The sequence below is a fragment of the Lissotriton vulgaris genome, chromosome 7 (assembly GCF_964263255.1).
Source record: "Lissotriton vulgaris chromosome 7, aLisVul1.2, whole genome shotgun sequence".
NCBI classification, from domain to species: Eukaryota; Metazoa; Chordata; class Amphibia; order Caudata; family Salamandridae; genus Lissotriton; species Lissotriton vulgaris.
The window spans coordinates 1,046,384,978-1,046,403,844 of NC_141695.1; the positions used below are offsets into that span (position 1 = coordinate 1,046,384,978).

Consider the following 18,867-nt stretch of genomic DNA (forward strand, 5'->3'; position numbering starts at 1 on the left):
CGAATAAAGATCAAATTGAATTGAGTTGAGCGGAGTGACTTGGGCAGTGGCTGTAGTTAGATCCTTCTTGCCAAACCCAATGCTCAGATCTCTTACCATGTATAGGTTAGGGTGGTTTAGATGACATATAATGCATTTGTAAAAATGATTGATAGGAAATCTGCCACATTTGTCACAGAGTATCCCATCCACCAAACGACCTTAGTGCCCAACAACTTCAAGACAAATGAAATTATCCCAGTTGATGTCTTTTGTCAATACTTCCCCAGCCTGTGCTCCATAAAACCTTATTCAAACCGGTAAAGTGTATAATCTTTTGAGGGAGAAAGACTGAAACTCACAGCCCAAGTCGGTTAGCTTCCTTGCATAGGCCTTTAAACACAAATAGCCTTAGATAAGGAAAGCCTTTTACAAATCTATTCAAAAAAATAAAATGTATACCAATTCACAGGAAGCACAGTGTTAATCGCATTTCTAAAGCAACGATAAGGAACATAACATGTTACAGAACATAAATGATTTATTGTTTTACAGTTCTTGTGCAGATATTTTAAATTCATATTGTGCATTTAGTTACTCTTCATTCAGGTTGTTCTTGTAAAATATAAAAATTGCATTAAAACCCTGCAAAGAATTATATAAATAGTTCTCAGTCTGTATTACAAACTGTATACTATCGAAACAACAAATTATTTTTCAACATAAAAAAAACTTTCCTGAAGGAGAAACATCAAATTTAAAAATGTATTAAAAAAAATCCATCAACATTGCTATAAAATGTCCATCTGTAATGTCAGCAGTAGAGCCTTGGTCTCACTAAATGAGTAGATTTACAATCCAAAATATTAACTTCTCAGCAAAATTGAAAACGGAGATGTTTCCACCCGAAATCCTAGCTTTGCTGTAAAGAAAGATAAAAAGTGGTTAATTGAGAATAACCAAATTTTTTAAAAACAATTGTGAACATTTCAATACGATTTGTCGTGTTTCTATGCTGAGAAAGTCACCACAATCTAACAATTGCTCTATCTGCAATTCCAATGGCTCCTTATCTCTTTGGAACCAGCTGTATTCTGGAACATTCTGCACCAAGAATTCCTATGAATATAGTCATATTACTTAACTCAGGAAATTAATGCACAGGTGGACTTATGTGCATTCTTTCAATATGTAAAATAGTCCCTCATGCATCCAAATGGAGGATGGAAGCAAATTCACAAATTCAAAAAGCTTTATTCGACAGATTTTCATAAAAGCAACACACAGTACATCACTATACATTACACTATAAATAATACATAGACATCACATAGTTAAAAAAATGTAAATATCTTATATCTGTCGTTTTGAAATACGAATACCTTGCTTATGAATGAGTCTTTTAGCAATGATTTAAAAAAATTACTACATCATTAAAAGAGAATTTCATGTAAAATACAGATAATTACTAGCTAACAGCATGAGGTAGAAAAGTGAGGGTGCGTATAATCCAAGCCCATTTTAAAAATGTTGCAGTTGCTACAGCTATGCAGGGTGAACAGTCAGACTCCAGTATTCTTAGGGCATCTTTATACTTCTGTGTGCCCAAATTTAAACATATGGGTTTAAACCATTTACGACGCGGAGCACAATAAAGAGGGCATTCAAAAAATATATGTTCTATGGTCTCAACCTTATGTTTACAGTTCTGACATTTATCACTTCCTTGTGATGCCCATTTAGAGCTAAAAGCTTTTACTGCGAGTGTACCGATTCTAAATTGGAAATATAATTTACGGCCTTGAAGCCTTTCAATAATATCCCAGTATGCCTCACAGTGGGGACGTGATTTAAAATCAAGGAAGCGGCCAATTAGGTTGGTGCTTATACTACCTATGTGGACTCTCTCACGGACCATTGCCCAATATTTTTCTTTCAAAAGCTTTTTTGATGGGAATGTTATTGTGTCAGAAATTTCCCATAGCTGGATAAGGTCCAGATCTTTTAGAAGTATCCTTAATTCATTAAGCCACTGAATTACATGGAATCTGTCTGCCTTTATTATATCTCTCAAAGCTGTTGCATAGTCAGCCAATTCAGGGGTGGTGCAAATACGCCTCCAATACAATAGTGGCCTCAGTCTCGCTATATCAACCACATTTTGCCTGCTTAGATCAAACAGCGGGACTGTGGGTGTACTTTGCGGAACGCCAACCAACCTTCGTAAGAATTTCCTCTCTGATGTTGCTAATTGGGTTAAGTCAGAAAATCCCCAGAGCTCTGATCTGTACAAAGTGGCACTTACTACTTTTGTTTGGTAGATCGCCAAGACAGGTGTAATGGGCTTAGTAAAGGAAGTTTTATGTTTGGATGCAATGGCTCCCGCAAGTTGATGAAATTTCAGGGTGGCCATGTCTGTGTGGCATTTCCACCCCATATTATTCTGCAATGAGATGCCCAGATAGGTAAAAGCATCCACTTCCTCTAGGGGGATGTTATTAAGGATAATTTTACCTTTAAATTTTTTCCGTGAATTCAAGGACATGAATTTTGTTTTAGAGGTGTTAATCTCAAGTCCGCGTGATTCACAGAATGCCCCAAAGATATCAACAGCCTTCTGCAACCCACTTGGGAGTACGCAAGATTATCAGCGTATCATCCGCATACATAAGTACTGGGACCAGGGTCCCCGCTAAGACAGGTGCATCTGTGGGAGATCTGCTAAGGTAGTCCACTATACCATTAATGTATAGTGAAAATAACGTAGGAGCCAAGACGCATCCCTGCCGAACGCCTCGCTCGACAGGGAATGCTTCAGTGGCCTCACCTTGGCCTCCCCACCGGATTCTTGCGAAATTGTTTTCATGCAACCGGACTACAAGAGTCAGCAGCTCGGGCGGCATTCCTTGATCTGCCAAGACCTTCCACAACATGGGACGGGGGACTAAATCAAAAGCTGATGATTTAAGGTAAAAAAAAAACTGCATGAAGTGTCCCTTTAGATTAAACAACATTCCTCCAATATAATGCAATGAAGTAAAAAACCTGATCTACAGAGCTGGTGCTGGGACGAAAGCCAGCTTGGAATGGGGATAAAACATTGTGTTCCTCTACCCATATTTGTATTTTATTTTGGACTAAACGACCAATAAGTTTTTGGGCTGAGTCTATTAGACTAATTGGTCTATAGATACTTGGCAGGGATTTATCACCCTTTTTATAGACTGGTATAATTTCAGCTCCTTTCCAAGAGGAAAGAATAGGAGCACCCATTGCCACTGCATTAGCTAGTAATAAAAAGTAATGACACCAAGTCAACCCGTCGCTTAAAAAAAACATCGGCAGGGATGCCATCCATGCCCGGGGCTCTACCTTTTGTTACACAATCTAGCGCTGTGCTCACGTCCTTTAGGGTGAAGATCTGGGAATGATAAACAGTGGGTGGTGTCGGCGGAGGTACTCCTTTCATTTCACTACCAGCACATTGAGGTTTAAAGAAGTCCACCCACTCAGTTTTAGCAACATTATTTTGCGGGGGTTCAGCTATTCCTCCCCTATCCCATTTTATAATGTCCCAAAACTTCTTAGAATCGTTTGTATAACTCGCGGCCTGCAAATCCCGCCATCGGTCTTCATCCCATTGTCTTTTCGCTGCGCTTTGTGTACGTCTGTATAGGTCCCTTGCCTCTTTTACTCTTCAGGAATTTTTCAACCTGAGTTCTACATTCAGGTTCCTGCGGGCTAACTTACATGCTTCTTTGTACCAACTGGCCGTATACAACTTGTTCCCTCCCTTAACCATTTTTACGGTTTTACTGAAGAGGGCTTTTAATCTGGAAAAAAGCTTTGAATGTGTCTCTAACATAATTTTGAGGAAGTCCCGGCTACGGATTTGTGGTGTCAAAAGGGCTAGCTCACTCACCACCTCAGATTTAAGTGCCTCTAGTTTTGTGGTATTCTCAATAAATTTAACCCATTTAATGTGACGCATGTTATTTGTGGGGACTAGTTCTAGTGTCTCCATCCCCCCTTGGGGTATCCTCTCTAATCCTCTCATGAGTTTGGAATGTATCACAAAGGGGATTATGGTCACTTTCCGGCCTAGGTTTAACGACCATATCTACCAAATAGTGCCAGGCTCGCATGTCCACTAACAGATAGTCTATTTGACTGCTATGCCTTCCATTATTGAAGGTGGTTGCTCTTTGACGGTCAGAAGGTGTTCTTCCATTAGCTGCTCTAAGCCCTCTACCTAGACACATACCCTTTAATTGTATTGCTGCAGCTGTCCATTTCTTGACATTGGGACCTTCCAGTTGGGGAATTCCCCATCTGCTTTCCTCATCTGCAGTAAGGATCTAATCTTCATAACCAAGTGGTTCGAATGTTGTGTTGAAGTCACCACCCGTTATGGATGTTAGTTGTTCCGGTAGGGCTTCGAGCTAGGAATCGAAAAGGTTTATTACTTCAGATTTTTGACCTCCTATTTGCCCCCGGCATAAACATTTGAGAGTGCCACCCTAAAGCCATTTGGCCAATTCAAAATAAGTGTCATGAAGTCATGCAATAAGACTGGTAATTGATGTACTTTACACCTCATGTTCTGGCGCACCCAAATAATAAGTCCACCTATAGGCCTGCCTTTAGGTTTTTTTAATGCGGGAGCATAAAAATTGAGAACCCCCAGACAAAAGACAGGAGTGATTAACCATGTTTCCTGAAAAAGGATAATATGGTCATCTAATATCATGATCCCGCAGTCGGTTCTACTTCGTTGCCCGAGTTGTCACATAGCCCTTCCCATGGTCTCTTGGCTGCCCATTAGTGCCATTACCAATATAGACAGTGGTGAGGTGAAGGGTGAGCCTGTTGATGTTAAATGTATGTTGTTGAATGCCAGATCCCTAGTCAAACATAGTATTGAACTTGCGGACCTGATACATGAAATGGGTGTCAAGATAGCATTCATCACTGAATCATGGACGGATGCAGCCTCGGGCCCTGACATTGTTAAAGCCACTCCACCCAATTATGGCTCATTGTCCAGAACAGACCGGGAAAGAGAGGCAGTGGCCTGGCGACCATCTACCATGATTCTGTAAAAGGTAATTTTCAGCCAGTAACTGTTGATTCCGGCGAAGCACTTGTTTTTAAATTCACCCTGTCCCATCATCAATCCCTCAGAGGCTGTTTACTTACAGACCCCCTGGGACTAAAGCCCCATTCATAGCGGCACTTGGAAGTCTTTTAGAGGAAGCAGCCTGTGCTAAGACTTTTACAGTTTTAGGGGATTTTAATTTCCACCTTGACTGCAGCTCAGACCCAGACACTCTGGAGCTTATGGAGTTAATGGATGGGGTGGATCTGAAGCAAATGGTGGCTGGGCCTACCCATAGGGCTGGACACACCTTGGATGGAGTTTTTTCTAACCATCCCAATATAGGTGTTATGGCTACGCGTCCTGTCCCTTGGTCTGACCATGCCGCTATTTGTTTTAACATTGCTATGGCTCTACCCCCGAGATCAAGACAGGCCAAGAAGCCAGCCAGGACCATCAGGAAATGGAAAAACATAGAAGGCAAGTCTCTAGATGAGCTATTGACATCCACGATGGCACCCCTTTCAGTGGATGCAGAGGAGGCGGCCACCATATATACCAACTGGGTGGATAATGGCTGTAGGCAGCTAGCACCACCCAAACTTTGTCGTTCCACTCGCACGTCACCATCGGCTCCTTGGTTCTCAGAGGAGATCAGGGAGCATAAAATTATCTGTAAGAAACTAGAACGGATATGGAGGAAAAACTATTGTGAGGCCGACAAAAAGAGATATAAATTGGAACTAGCTCTATATAAAGATCTGATAGGGAAAGAAAAGAGTACCTTCTTCTCCAATCGCATTAGGGAGGCAAGAAACTCCCCAAAGGAACTCTACCAAACTGTTCTTACCCTGGCAGCCCCAAAACCAGCGGCTGTGCCCCCTAGTCAGGAACTATGTGAAGATCTGGCGAAATTTTTCCCAAATAAAGTGGAGACCATTTTCAATTCTCTGGATGGTCAAACTAAGAGTAACCCCTTGGAGGATAATCCTGAACTGGTAGAGACCAATTCCCAGGAAAACAGGCTCCTGCGCTTATCCCCGGTAAATGAGGAGGAGGTAAGGAAGCGGCTGCTGAGGCTAAAATAAGGTTACCCTCATGATCCCTGTCCTTCTACCATAGCAAAGCTAGCTGTAACAGCGATAGCCTCTGTGCTCAGATCATTATTTAATAATATGCTGGAAAGCGGGGAATTCCCATCCTGCTGGAAACAGGCATCAATCCTCCCTCTTTTAAAAAAACCAAATCTGGATATTGACGATTTGAACAGCTATTGACCCATTGCCAGACTGCCGTTACCGGCCAAGATTATAGAGGGAATAATGAATTCTCAGTTAAGCTTGTTTCTTGGCGCTGTGTAAGCTCTGGACCCATCTCAACATGGGTTCAGGGCAGGACACAGCACGGAAGCTCTAATTAAATCTGCGGACGACATTAGGAAAATGATGGACGCTGGAGGAAAAGCTGCACTGATCCTTTTGGACCGGTCTACTGCCTTTGATACGGTCCACCACATGATACTGGTGGGCCAGTTGAGGGCCGCGGGATTCAGGGCAAAGCACTTAAGATCTTGAAAGCCTTCCTCTCCAACAGGAGTCAGGTGGTGACCTTAGATGATCAAGAAACCAGTCCGTTCATACTCCCTTGCGGGGTGCCCCATGGCTCATCACCGAGTCCAAAGCTTTTTAATGTTTATGTTTCTACCCTAGCACCTGTGATCAGAGCCTTTGGTTTTAACTTAACATCATATGCAGACGACACACAGATTGTGGTGTCGCTACTACCGTGAGGAGAGGAAGGCACGGCCAGCAGGTTTAAAGACTGCATGCTTGCAGTCAGTGATTGGATGGCAGGGAATTGCCTAAAACTGAACTCGGCCAAGACCGAGGTTCTCCTCTTTGGGGCTAGAGAGAATTTCTGGTCCCCAAGATGGTGGCCGGAAGAATCGGGCATCCCTCCCTCACCTGTTGCCAAGGTCAAGAACCTTGGGGTTCTGATGACCGATAAATTGTCCTTTAGGCCTCAAGTAAATGCGCTGTCCTCAGCGACCTTCTTTGTTCTTAAAACTCTACGCAAGAGCCTGCCCTTTCTTCCAGAAGAGCATAGAAAAACAGTAGTATCTGGATTGATCCTGTCTCGGCTGGATTATTGTAACGGCCTACTGCTCAATGCTCAACAGGGGCTTCTAAATAAATTACAAATTCTGCAAAACGCAGCAGCTCGCCTGATCACGGGCATTCCCAAATTTGCCTTGGTCGCCCAAGAGCTGGTGAAATTAAACTGGCTGCCTGTGCGCCAGCGGATTGCATTCAAAGCATTATGCTTAGTCTTTAAGGCACTTAAAGGGCTGGGTCCGCAGTGTATGACCCAGTACTTTCAGTGGTACAAACCTGCAAGATCTCTGAGATCAACCGACCAGGGGCGGATAGTGATCCCAAGAATTAAGAAAGCCCGATGGGGAGGCAGAAGCTTCTCCTTGGGAGCAGCAAAGGCTTGGAACGCCTTGCCAGCGGATCTCAGACAGATACCAGACTTGATGTCCTTTCGGAAGGTCTTGAAAACATGGTTATTTAGGCAATAAGCTTTGTGGCTAGTCTTTGGAGTGGTCAACCAGCGCCAGGACACCGTCTGGTAACAGTGCGCTTTATAAATGTCGAAAATAAATTAATCTATTAACTTGCCCCATTCGGGAGAGACTATCTTGTTTCCAATTCCCGCTAAGTTCCATGAAAGCAGGGACAATCTTTCCTTGTTTTGGAGCATGGTGATAGAAGTTAAACATCACTTCTCTTCTGACTCTCCACCCACTATCTCGATTACTTTCTAGAGGTCTAGGGCAGGGAGACACAGCTGTATCCCTAGCCGTAATGCAAGAAACACTCTCCCTAGTTGAATACAATTTTTTAACAGATTGACAAATACTAGCGTGGGGAGACCCTCCGGTCACTTCCAGCAATACTGGCCAGTTTATCAATGATTGCTGTTCTTTACTAATAATTACCCTGCCCTGATCCTGCCCTGTGGATCGTACAATCTACTATGAAGGGTTGTTCCTCCCAGGCAATAGGTATAATCCCCACACAGTCAATCGCATTTCTCCATGTCAGTCAAAGCCTCATAGCGATTTACCATATGGATACCACCCATCCTTGGTTGATTGACTCTCTCAAACCTCCTTATTGGGTGGCGATTGCTCGGCCCAGATCTTATTAATGTTTAACTCACCAACTGCTGTCATAGAAGAACTCTAATGTAATGGGATGACTTGTGAGTTCCTTAGTTTGGGGAGGGGGGGGGGGGGGGTAGGTTAGCCAATACTTCTTTCAGAGCCTGGGGACTCCAAAAGTTCACTGCTATGCAGTCACCCTTATATTTTTTCCGGTGATCCCCTAGCCATGATACCCTTTTGGCCATTATGATTTCCCCTGCCAGTTGCTGTTTACCCCTGGGGGATATCCTCATGTTATTAGTCAACCAATATAGGGCCTTATCAATTAAGGAGGCTGTAGTTTCTACCTGATCACTTCCTAGGAGGGGGCATTAGCTAAAACAAGTACTAAGGGTAATGCTTCATGGATAAATTGAAATTACTCTCACATAGGGGGGAGTAACATGCAAATCGGTGGTGGCACCTTCATTATTGATTACTACTATAGTATCTGAGGGCACTTTAGCCCGGGTTGCAGTTCCACTTATGTTATTTCCAGCATCTATACTTACAGGATTTAGGTTACTTAATACTGTTCCTTCCACTATTGTGTTGTCTCTCAATGAAAGGAGGAAGGAAGCATCAAATAGCATGAGGTGAGCAAGTGGTCTTCCAGGGTGGAGTCAAAAGCCACTATGTATGTTTAAATACTGCTTACCATTGGTCAGGAAAAAACTACCTAGAGCTGTTTGCAGCCTGACCTAAGAATCAGTATGCAAACAAAGACGATCAAAACACCAAAATGATATTGATCTTGATACAATATAAATTCTAAAAATATAATTGCACCAGTTTATCCTCTAAAAAATATAAGCAAATGAATATATTTCAAGTAAACATGTGAAGGAAGGGGTAATTGTGTAAGGCTTTTTCCATGGGGGTCTGTAGTACAAGACCAAAACAAAACTGATGTGGCATCCTGCTGTAAAAGTAAATAGATATAACACACCACCCGTTATAATCATACAAGTGCATCTTAACTAGCCATCTTATAGGATGATTTTGTAATAAACTCTCTCAATACTTTGAGTACAAACAAGTTGTAGTTCAACTGGACACAATGGTCCATTTTAAATGTCAAAGAGTATACAAGAGGGAAAGCTTCCTAAGTAAAAAGTAACAGATTATGCATTTAGGATATATTCATTTTTTAAGTGGATCAGCCAAGGTTCACTGTAGTTAGTTCCAGCAAACCTATGATGCCTGCCATACTTCAAAAAGCAAAACATTAGTTACCAAAAAGTCATTGAGTCATATGTTGGTGAATTATTATTCCAAAAGTACAATGAATGCTCATAGAATGAGGGGTTGGAATCACATTCTCTTATGTAGTGGTATGTACACGTCCGTAACCAGGAATATACTCTAGCCCTTACTGAGACCAGTGAAGCATGTCAAGTCAAAATTGTTGCTATACAAACAAAAACTCCTTGGCCTCCAGAGGGGTCAAAATAATTAAACAATTATAAAAAAAATACTCAAAATACAATAAATCACAGTTAAAGTTTAAAAAAAAAACGAATTTAACAAAACAGAAGAACCAGCACAAGCACACAAATGGAGCACTGGGGTCTGGATCCTTTTGATTCTACACCAGTCTAATAAATGTATGGCAGTGGTAACTTGCATACTTATTTAAGGGCTCCTAGGGCTATGCAATGCAGCGCATACCCCTTGTTGCACGTACATAAGTATGTAAGGACACTGAGGGGTATACATACCCCTAAGTACCCTTACATATTTAAGTAAGGGCAATGAAGGGTATGCGCTGCACTGCAGTGCACATTCCTTGGTGCCCTTATATATGTTTGTTAGGGCACCGAGGGGTACCCACTCCAGGCCAGCGCCTATCTCTCGTTGCCCTTCCATACTTATGGAAAGGCAACAAAGGGTATGCGCTGCACTGTATTGCAGTGCATACCAGTTGGTGACCTTACACAAGTATGTAGGAGCACTGAGGGGTATCCACTCCTGCGCAGTACATATCAATGCCCTTACATTCTTCTGTAAAGGCAACAAGGGGTATTGCAGGAGTTTAAACAGGGCTGGAAGAGGGAGCAGTCCCTCTGTGTTTAAATCAATGCAGATAAAATACCAATTACAGTACTGATTAATTCCAACAACTGAATTTATTAGTAATTGTATTTATCTGAAAGAAACCGTTATAGATTCCTTACATTAGAATTACCCCCCAGACGTCAGACTGGATCCGGAAAAAAATGTCAGTAGTACCCCTGCGTGTCAAAAGGTGGCGTTGCCAGACTCCGCATTAGTTGTCGGCATGACGTTGCGGTAGCTGCAAAGATGCCGCCCTCGCACGCTGACGTCAGTTCTTTCTATATCCGCGCCGGCAAGTGCAGATCCGGAGAGAGCTGTACCCCCAGTCATTTCTTGACTGTGCTTTTTTTCTTGACTTTTGTCGACTTCGGTGCACACGGGGTACCCGGCTTGAAGGCTTGCGGTTCCTGTAACTGAGCGGTCCCGAAAGCTACTCGAGGCCGGGCAGTCGGCTCTGTGCTGTTAAGAGATCCCAGTCGTGGAGGTCAAGGGACAGGCTGCGAAACCAACACCATTCTTCCACCAAGTCTTCGCACTCATGGTCAGGTAAGTCGAAGCACAAAAGGAAGTCGAAGAAGCATAGTCGCTCTTCAACTTCTCCCCGTCCGTCGGCTGACGCGACGAGGGGTGCAGATGGTGCCCCTCCCGCGGCTCCGCATGCAGAGCCTGTACAGTCCGCTTCATGCTTCCCTCCTTTCCGGGACCGACCCCTGCCCAGCTCCGTCAGTTCTACGAAGCGATTAATGCCATCTTTGGGCAGGCCGACTCCGCTGGCGCATCTTCGGGCCCTGTGCACTCCGCTGGGGGCACTGGGACGTCAGCAGCTTCGGCCTCGGTGCCGCAGGGTCCCCTCGGATCCACATCTGGGTCGGTGCCGGTAGACCTAGTTACACCTCCCTCGGCACAGATTCCACCAGCGCAACGTTCGCTACCGGCGACGGCTGTGTCCCCACCTCGAAGTAGACATGGAGCCGGACCGCCAGCGGGTACTTTTGTGCCCTTGTTCTACCCTGGCTCTTTGAGACCAGATTGGCAGCCAGAGGAGGGGGGGGGGGGTAGAGGAGGACTGGGAGGGGTCTGGGGACCCTTTAACCAACCAGTTAGTGTACTAACAGGACTGACGTGAGGAACTGGGGGAAGCCAGTGGTCTGGATACCTCACCAGACCGAGGCAAGTTGTCTCCTCCTACTGTGGCTACGAAGGAGGGAGCGTCATACGCAGTGGTTGCGCAGGGTGGCTGAGGCTCTTCACCTCGAGCTACTTACGGTGACAGTCAGGACTTACCTCCTGTCAGAGGTCCTTCGGAGCTCCTGCTACCGTTTAATGAAGCCCTCACGGACATCCTTTTGGGCAAGTGGTCCAGGCCCAACACAAGGGCTCCTGTGGACAGGGCGATTGTCGGAGGCCACTGCCCGGCTCACCCCACTTTCCTCTCCCAACACCCCACCCCTGAGAGCTTGGTGGTTCAAGACTCCACTTCTAAAGGGCCTACCCTACCGCACCACCGGATAGGGAGTCCAAAAGGTTGGACAACCTAAGGAAGAAAATGTTTTCTTCCGCCAGCTTGCAACTGCAGTCGGTAAACACTGCATATCTGTTGGGCCATTACACCCACTCTGTGTGGGATACGGTGGCGGAAGTGCTGCCTCAGTGCCCGGAGGAGGCCTGGGCCACACTCTCCTGTGCAGTTGCCAAGGGGGGAGATGCAGCAAAGTTTACCATCTGCTGTGGGCTGGATACCACTGACGCACTTGGCAGGACGGTTCTGACATCAGTAGCCCTTCGACGCTACGCCTGGTTGAGTTCAACTGGTTTTTCCGGCGATGTCCAATCCACCCTTAAGGACATGCCCTTTGATGGCCGGCGCCTTTTCGGTGAGAAGACAGACAACGCGCTGGAGCGATTGAAGGACTCTCAGGCTACGGGCAGATCCTTGGGCCCCTCCACCACCTGCCCTGCGCAGTCGGCCTTTCGCCTCTTTCGGGCTATAGAAGGGGTGCCCGCAAGGTTCCGCCCAGAAACACAGGCAGGCGCAAGCTGTTCAGCCTCAGTGCAGCTGCGGAAGTGGGAACCACCGCCGTGGTTCTGGGCCAGCAGGTAGGTCAGTCCACCACAGCCCCCTCTGCAGCAGCCTCCAAACCCTCTTCGTCTGACCTTTCAGGGCCACCGAACGCCAGTGGGCAGCAGGATCCACCACCACCTCACCCACTGGCGCACCATCATGTCGGACAGGTGGGTTTTGCAAATAGTCTGAAGGGGCTACTCCCTCCCCTTCAAGACTACCCCTCCCTCCATGCCACCTCAGTACCATCGCATGTCGCAGGATCACCTGGCCCTTCTCAAACAGGAAGTTTCTGCACTCTTGGCCAAGGGTGCTATTGAGCGCATTCCTGCCCCAGAAGTCGGTTGTGGTTGCTATTCCCACTACTTTCTGGTACCCAAGAAGGACAAAGGCATGCATCCTATCTTGGATCTCAGGAACGTCAACTGCTTCCTCTGGAAGAAAAAAGTTCAAAATGTTGAAGCTCACTCAGACCTGGTCTGCCCTCAACCCTAGAGACTGGATGGTAGCATTGAACTTGCAGGACCCTTACTTTCACATCCCCGGCCTGCTGGTACACCGGCGTTACCTACTGTTCACGGTAGGCCACAAGCACTTTCAGTTTACTGTGTACGCCTTTGGCCTTACCAGCGCCCCTCGGGTGTTCACGAAAGTGATGGCAGTGGTCGCAGCTCATCTGCGCATATGAGGGGTTCGTCTTCCCCTATGTCGATGACTGGCTGTTGAAGGCGGGCTCATCCCAGGCCGTCGTGTCCCACCTCCAGCATTCGCTACGGTTCTCCATCAACGTGCTGAACACACCTGACCCCCTCTCAGAAGCTCCTCTTCATCGGAGCAGATCGGGCTACGATTCCGATCTTTCAGCCTCTAACCCGGGTTTCCGTCAGGATGACCCTGAGGCTGCTGGGCCTCATGCATTCTGCTGGTCGATGATGCCAGGTGGCATATGCGGGTTCTGCAGTGGGACCTGAAGTTCCAGTGGGCGCAGCATCAGGGGTAACGGTCCTATTGTGTCTGCACGACAAATTCAGTGGTGGCTAACAAACCAGGATTGGGTCAACGGCAGATCCCTCTCCCTTCCCAACCAGAACACACAGTAGTGTCAGACTCATCCCTTCTGGGATGAGGCGGTCACATGTGAGAGGCGGAGATCAGAGGCCTCTGGTCTCCGGCGGAGTCTGGGCTCCACATCAACCTTCTGGAGCTTCAGGCGATTTGTCTTGCACTCGAGGCATTCCCTCCCTTTGTCCGGGAAAGAGTAGTGCAGGTGTTCACGGACAACACCACTGCCATGTGGTACTGCCACAAACAGGGTGGGGTGGGGTTGTGAACCCTATGTCAAGAGGCCCTCCGCCTCTGGACATAGCTGGAACATCAGGGATAATTCCTGGTGTTTAACACCTGGCAGGTTCACTGAACACCAGGGTGGATGAACTCAGGTGCATAATGGATCACAAATGGCGTCTTCATTCGGAGGTGGTGCAAGGTCTCTTTCAACAGTGAGGCGAGCCTTGTTTGGATCTATTCGCCACCAAAGAGAACGCGCAATGTCAGCAATTTTGTGCATTGGAATTTCCAAAGCTGCACTCGCGAGGCGACACTTTTCGTCACAGGTGAAGTTGCGGTCTTCTATATGCCTTTCCCATTTCTGGCCAGGGTGTTGAAGAAGATCAAGCGCGACCGGGCCCAAGGCATTCTTGTGACTCCGGATTGGGCACGAAGAGTCTAGTATCCAGAGCTGCTCAACATGGCCATCGATCAGACTGCCTCTTCGGGAGGATCTTCTGTCGCAGCAGCAGTGGACGGTCCTCCACCCGAATCGGTCTATGCTCCGCCTCCTTGCGTGGAGATTGAGCGGCGGTAGTTAGCGTCGTTTGACATGTGCCCCAAAGTCTGTGATGTAATCTTAGCAGCCAGACGTCCCTCTAGTAAGACGGCATACGCCTGCAGATGAAGAGATTTGTGGCATGGTACACAGCAAAGGCTGTGGATCCCCTTTCTAAAATTCTCTTGTCCCTCTCTTCTTTGGCCCAGCAAGGCTCTGTTCTGGGAACTCTTAGGAGCTACCTCTCGGCCATTTCAGTCTTCCTTAGGGTCCCTGATCAGCCATCTCTTTTCAAGTCCCCGGTTATAAATTGATTTCTTAAGGGCAGAACTCTTTTTTTCCTCCCGTTCCCTTCGTAATGCCCCAGTGTGACTTGAATTTGGTTCGGACATATCTTATGTGCGCGTCCTTTGAGCCGCTGCATAACTGTCCTCTCAGACTTCTCACTTTAAAAACTGCCTTTCTGGTGACCATCACCTCTGCACGCAGGGTGACTGAGCTACAGGCTATGGCTTCCAAGCCTCCCTTTCTGGATGTCCATCCGGACAAGGTTGTCCTTAGAACTAGACTTCCTTTCTACCCAAAGTGGTTACGTCTTTCCACATTGGCCAAACCATCATTTTGCCCACCTTCTTTCCGCCTCTGCATCCTTCGAAAGAGGAAGAGGCCCAACCATCTGGATCAAAAACGTGTCCTTTCCTTCCACTTGGATCGCACCAAACAGTTCTGGGTGGACGCTCTTTGTTGATTACGTGGGCACTAAGAAAGGTTGGGCCATGCACAAATGGACCATCTCCAGGTAGGTTGTTCAGTGCATCAAAGCCTGATATTCTTTGGCTAAGAAGGAGCCTCCAGTGGTGCTGCACGCCCATTCCACCAGCGCGACGGCAGCTACTACTGCTTTGGGAAAAGCAGTCCCACTAATTGACATTTGTCAGGCAGCTATGTGTGCATCGCTGCACACTTTCACCAAACACTACTGCCTGGACAGCCAAGCCTGGAGAGACAGCTTCTTTGGCTGATCTGTTCTCCAGGACTTTCTGGTGTGAACTTAGTTCGCAGACCCACCGCCAGGGTTGGTATTGTTGGGTATCTATTCTAAGGTAAGGAATCTATAACTAACTGTTTCTTTCAGATGAACAAGTTATTTACCTTCAGTAACCATTAATCTGTAAGAAACATAGGTTAGTTATAGATTGCTTACCGCCCCACTCATCCTCCCTGTTCAGTGAACTGATTTCTAGGGTAAGGGCATCCTTTCAGGGCCCGAGTTTTGTGCACCAGCGGTCAGTGTCTTGCATTGCTCTGCGCTTCTTGCGTGGAACTGATGTCCGCAAGCGGGCAGTGTCTATGTAGCTACGGGGATGCCATCCCGGCGACCACGACGTCGAACGCAGAGTTGATTGACGCCACCTTCAGACACTCAAGGGTACTGCGGACGAAAAAAATTCCAGATCCAGTCTGACACCTGGTGGTAATTCTACGGTAAGGAATCTATAACTAACACACGCACACAAAGCACTCCACAACATGGGCCCCGAATACCTAAACAACCGCCTCTCGTTCCACAGTCCCACCGGACAGCTCCTCTCCACCAGCCTCGCCCTCGCCACCGTCCCACAGATTCGCAGAGCCACCACCGGAGGGAGTTCGTTCTCCTACCTGGCAGCCAAGACATGGAATCCCTCCCCGCACACGTACGACTGACCCAGGATCATCTCACCTTCAGGAGACACCTCAAGACCTGGCTATTCGAGAAGTAGCGGCACCCCCCTCCCTTCAGCGCCTTGATACCCTCATGGGTGAGTAGCGCGCTCTACAAATGTTTTGATTGATTGACCTATGTTTCTTACAGATATATCGTTACCGAAGGTAAGTAACTTGTTCATATAGTGCTTCTACCCCTGATGAGGCGTTGAAGCTCCAGAACCCACAAAGGAGTGACATTTCAACTACTATTGTATTGCATTTATATAGCGCTTACTACCCCTGACAAAGCGCTTTATCGGCGAGTAGCACGCTACTCCAGAACCCATAAAGGATTAGTGTTGAATTAGTGTATTGAAATATGAAGGTAATTTGAGTGGCGGATAGGTTAGTCCATTATTTGGAATTAGAAGCATAGCGGAGAGATAGAAGAGGGAAAAAGGTTTGGATTTAATAAAGCGCTTGTTACCACTGATGGGGCGTTGAAGCGCTTTTTTTGGCGAGTAGCATGCTACTCCGGAACCCTTAAAGGATTAGTGGTGAATTAGTATAGTGAAATATGAAAGTAATTTGAGTGGTTGATATTAGTAGTAATTCTGTTGTTCACGAGTAATGTGGAATTACTAAATTACTCCAATTCCGCGAGGAGGAATTTAACATTACACTCACTCATAGTCTTTATTTTTTATGTCCGTCAAATCGGAGGTCATTATATTTTTTCTTTTTCTCAATGAGCTATGTCTGCACTATAACTCTGCCTGAGCGTAACAACGTTGAGGTCTTCCTTATTTAGGTAGAATTTATGAGAAACTAATTTTGCCAGAATTCCAACATAATACACCCATCCATCATCTTTCTACAATTCCTGAAGCTTCAATGCATAGAACGTCACAGCTGCCACGATCAGTTAGTAATAAGATCTCAAAGTTGGAACATATGGTAAATACGTAATATTTATCGGCCTCAATTCTAGTGTTTTGCATCAAACTTTGCACTTCTAACTGTTCGTAGAGACTTCTATGCCATAACCCCTATTGTTCTCAAATGGGTATGGTACACCAACATTTAATGCTGTATAATAGTAAGTGAGGTATTTGTCTATAATACATACCTAATGAAGTATGGAGTCTGAATAGACCCCTACAAATTGCATATGCAGAGGCCTTTGGTTTTGTTGTATGAAAAAGCCCAAGACAAAATTTGCAAAAATGGTAAACATTGCAAATAATTGCGCTTAACAACTTTCAAAGAACCATTTAGCCACTATTTCATGTGTAAATTTCAAGCCCGTGCACTGTCAAATAAAGGGAACAGTCTGGCAACGATCCAAGTAGATAGCAAAGGTAAACAAAGATCAGCTCTACAGATGGACATATGTTTGAAGAGCACCAGGCAGCTTTGAGGCAGAGATAAGGGAATCAAATCACATGCAAAAGTAGGTACAACATGCATCTCTGACTAACGGTGCTGTAGTTTTCCAGAATAGGTACACACTACAAGGCATCAATTCTGTATGTATAATTAGACTGGACAACATTTGGTATATTGAAGGCAACATACTTTTTGAGAACAAGAGTTTCAGGTTGAAATGCAAGGTGGTAATAACTTACGCTATTAGCTTGGTTCTCCAAGAGAAAAGATGCGTTTGCAAAGATTTTTTTTTCTGAGATTATTTATTTTACTGGACAACTAAGTAGTAAAGCACTTTCATACATGCAATAAAGGAGTTTAGAAAGCTTATTGAACAGTATCTTTTCGTACTGCTAAAACAGCACTAACATACCCTATTATCCAGGCTATATTTATTATTTTTGAGGCAAGAGAAAAGAAAGTAAAGTGGTTATTGACACAAAGTTAAAATGTACCCAGAATTCTCAAAGTCAAGACGTGTACTTGCCAAGATTTTCTGGGATTATTTCTTTTACTGGACAACTAAGAGGCAAATTGTGTTCCTGTCTTTACAATAGAGGAGTTAAGAAAGCAAGCTGTATATTTGTGTCTGCTACAACAGTATTAACATGCCTTGTAATCCAGGAGATCTTTCTTATATTCTAGGCAACAAAAAATAAAGTTACTAGGTTAGCGACATCTAGCCAACGATTTCCACAGAATTAGAAAGAATGGAGTGTGCTTCAAGTACACACCGTGAACTTCATTACTGAACCTTAAATTAAATAAAGAAACAAGAAACTCAAACAGAAAGATTCTGCAATTTGCTTAGCGTTTCCATGCCAGCCACCTTCTAGGGACATGGTTCGTACTCCAATGGACATGAGTAGTACACATTTATATTCATTTAGGTTACTAATATGAAAGTTGCAAATTCATGGCAGTTTTCTAATGTAATGTCAATACCAACTGCAATTGAGAGCGCTGGTGCTCATAAGTATTCGATTACCAGTAAAGTTTTTGCTATGCTTACCTGTTTCATTACTGAATCTCTAGTAGTGAAGTGTGGAGCATCTTCTACATGAATTCCTTCAGCCATGTGATTCACTCGATCTAAAAGCTCATCACTGTAACTATTCAAAGAAAATAAAGCAGGTTATAAAGTTTAAACTTAAGTCAGCTAGTAGTGCTAAAAGGCTAATGTATGTAAAGTTCATACTTTAAAATTAAACTTCATAGCTGTGCTTTCATTGAATGAAGGAGAGAAAGCATTTTGGTGCACGTCCTACCTAAGAGTAATTCAAGTAAGATGAATACTTACTGGTCAAAACCCATTATACACACCTCAGGAAGAATGTATAATGGAGGATTTTGGGATAACAGGTCTACTGAAATGGTATGCGAACGTACAGAAAAAGTTACAAAAAAAGAAGATGTGTCTTTCCGATGAGAATGCATACATGATTATAGAAATCAAATGTTGCAGTGATTTGCCAACTAAATGAAAGTATATATAAAGTACAGCAATACGAATACAAAGT

The 18,867-nt window shown here is 45.1% G+C and overlaps 1 protein-coding gene across 1 annotated transcript in view; it reads right to left on the reverse strand.

Moving 5' to 3' along the window:
• Nucleotides 1-502: 502 nt before the first annotated feature.
• XTBD1 (XRN2 binding domain containing 1) overlaps nucleotides 503-18,867 on the reverse strand; it is a 40,595-nt gene continuing 22,230 nt past the window's right edge. Inside the window, exons 2-3 of the mRNA XM_086931488.1 lie at nucleotides 18,360-18,459; nucleotides 503-901 (exon numbers count right to left, since the gene is read on the reverse strand). Of these exons, the coding sequence (XP_086787614.1) occupies nucleotides 893-901; nucleotides 18,360-18,459 (109 nt within the window). The 3' untranslated portion in view covers nucleotides 503-892. The remainder of the gene's footprint in view (nucleotides 902-18,359; nucleotides 18,460-18,867) is intronic.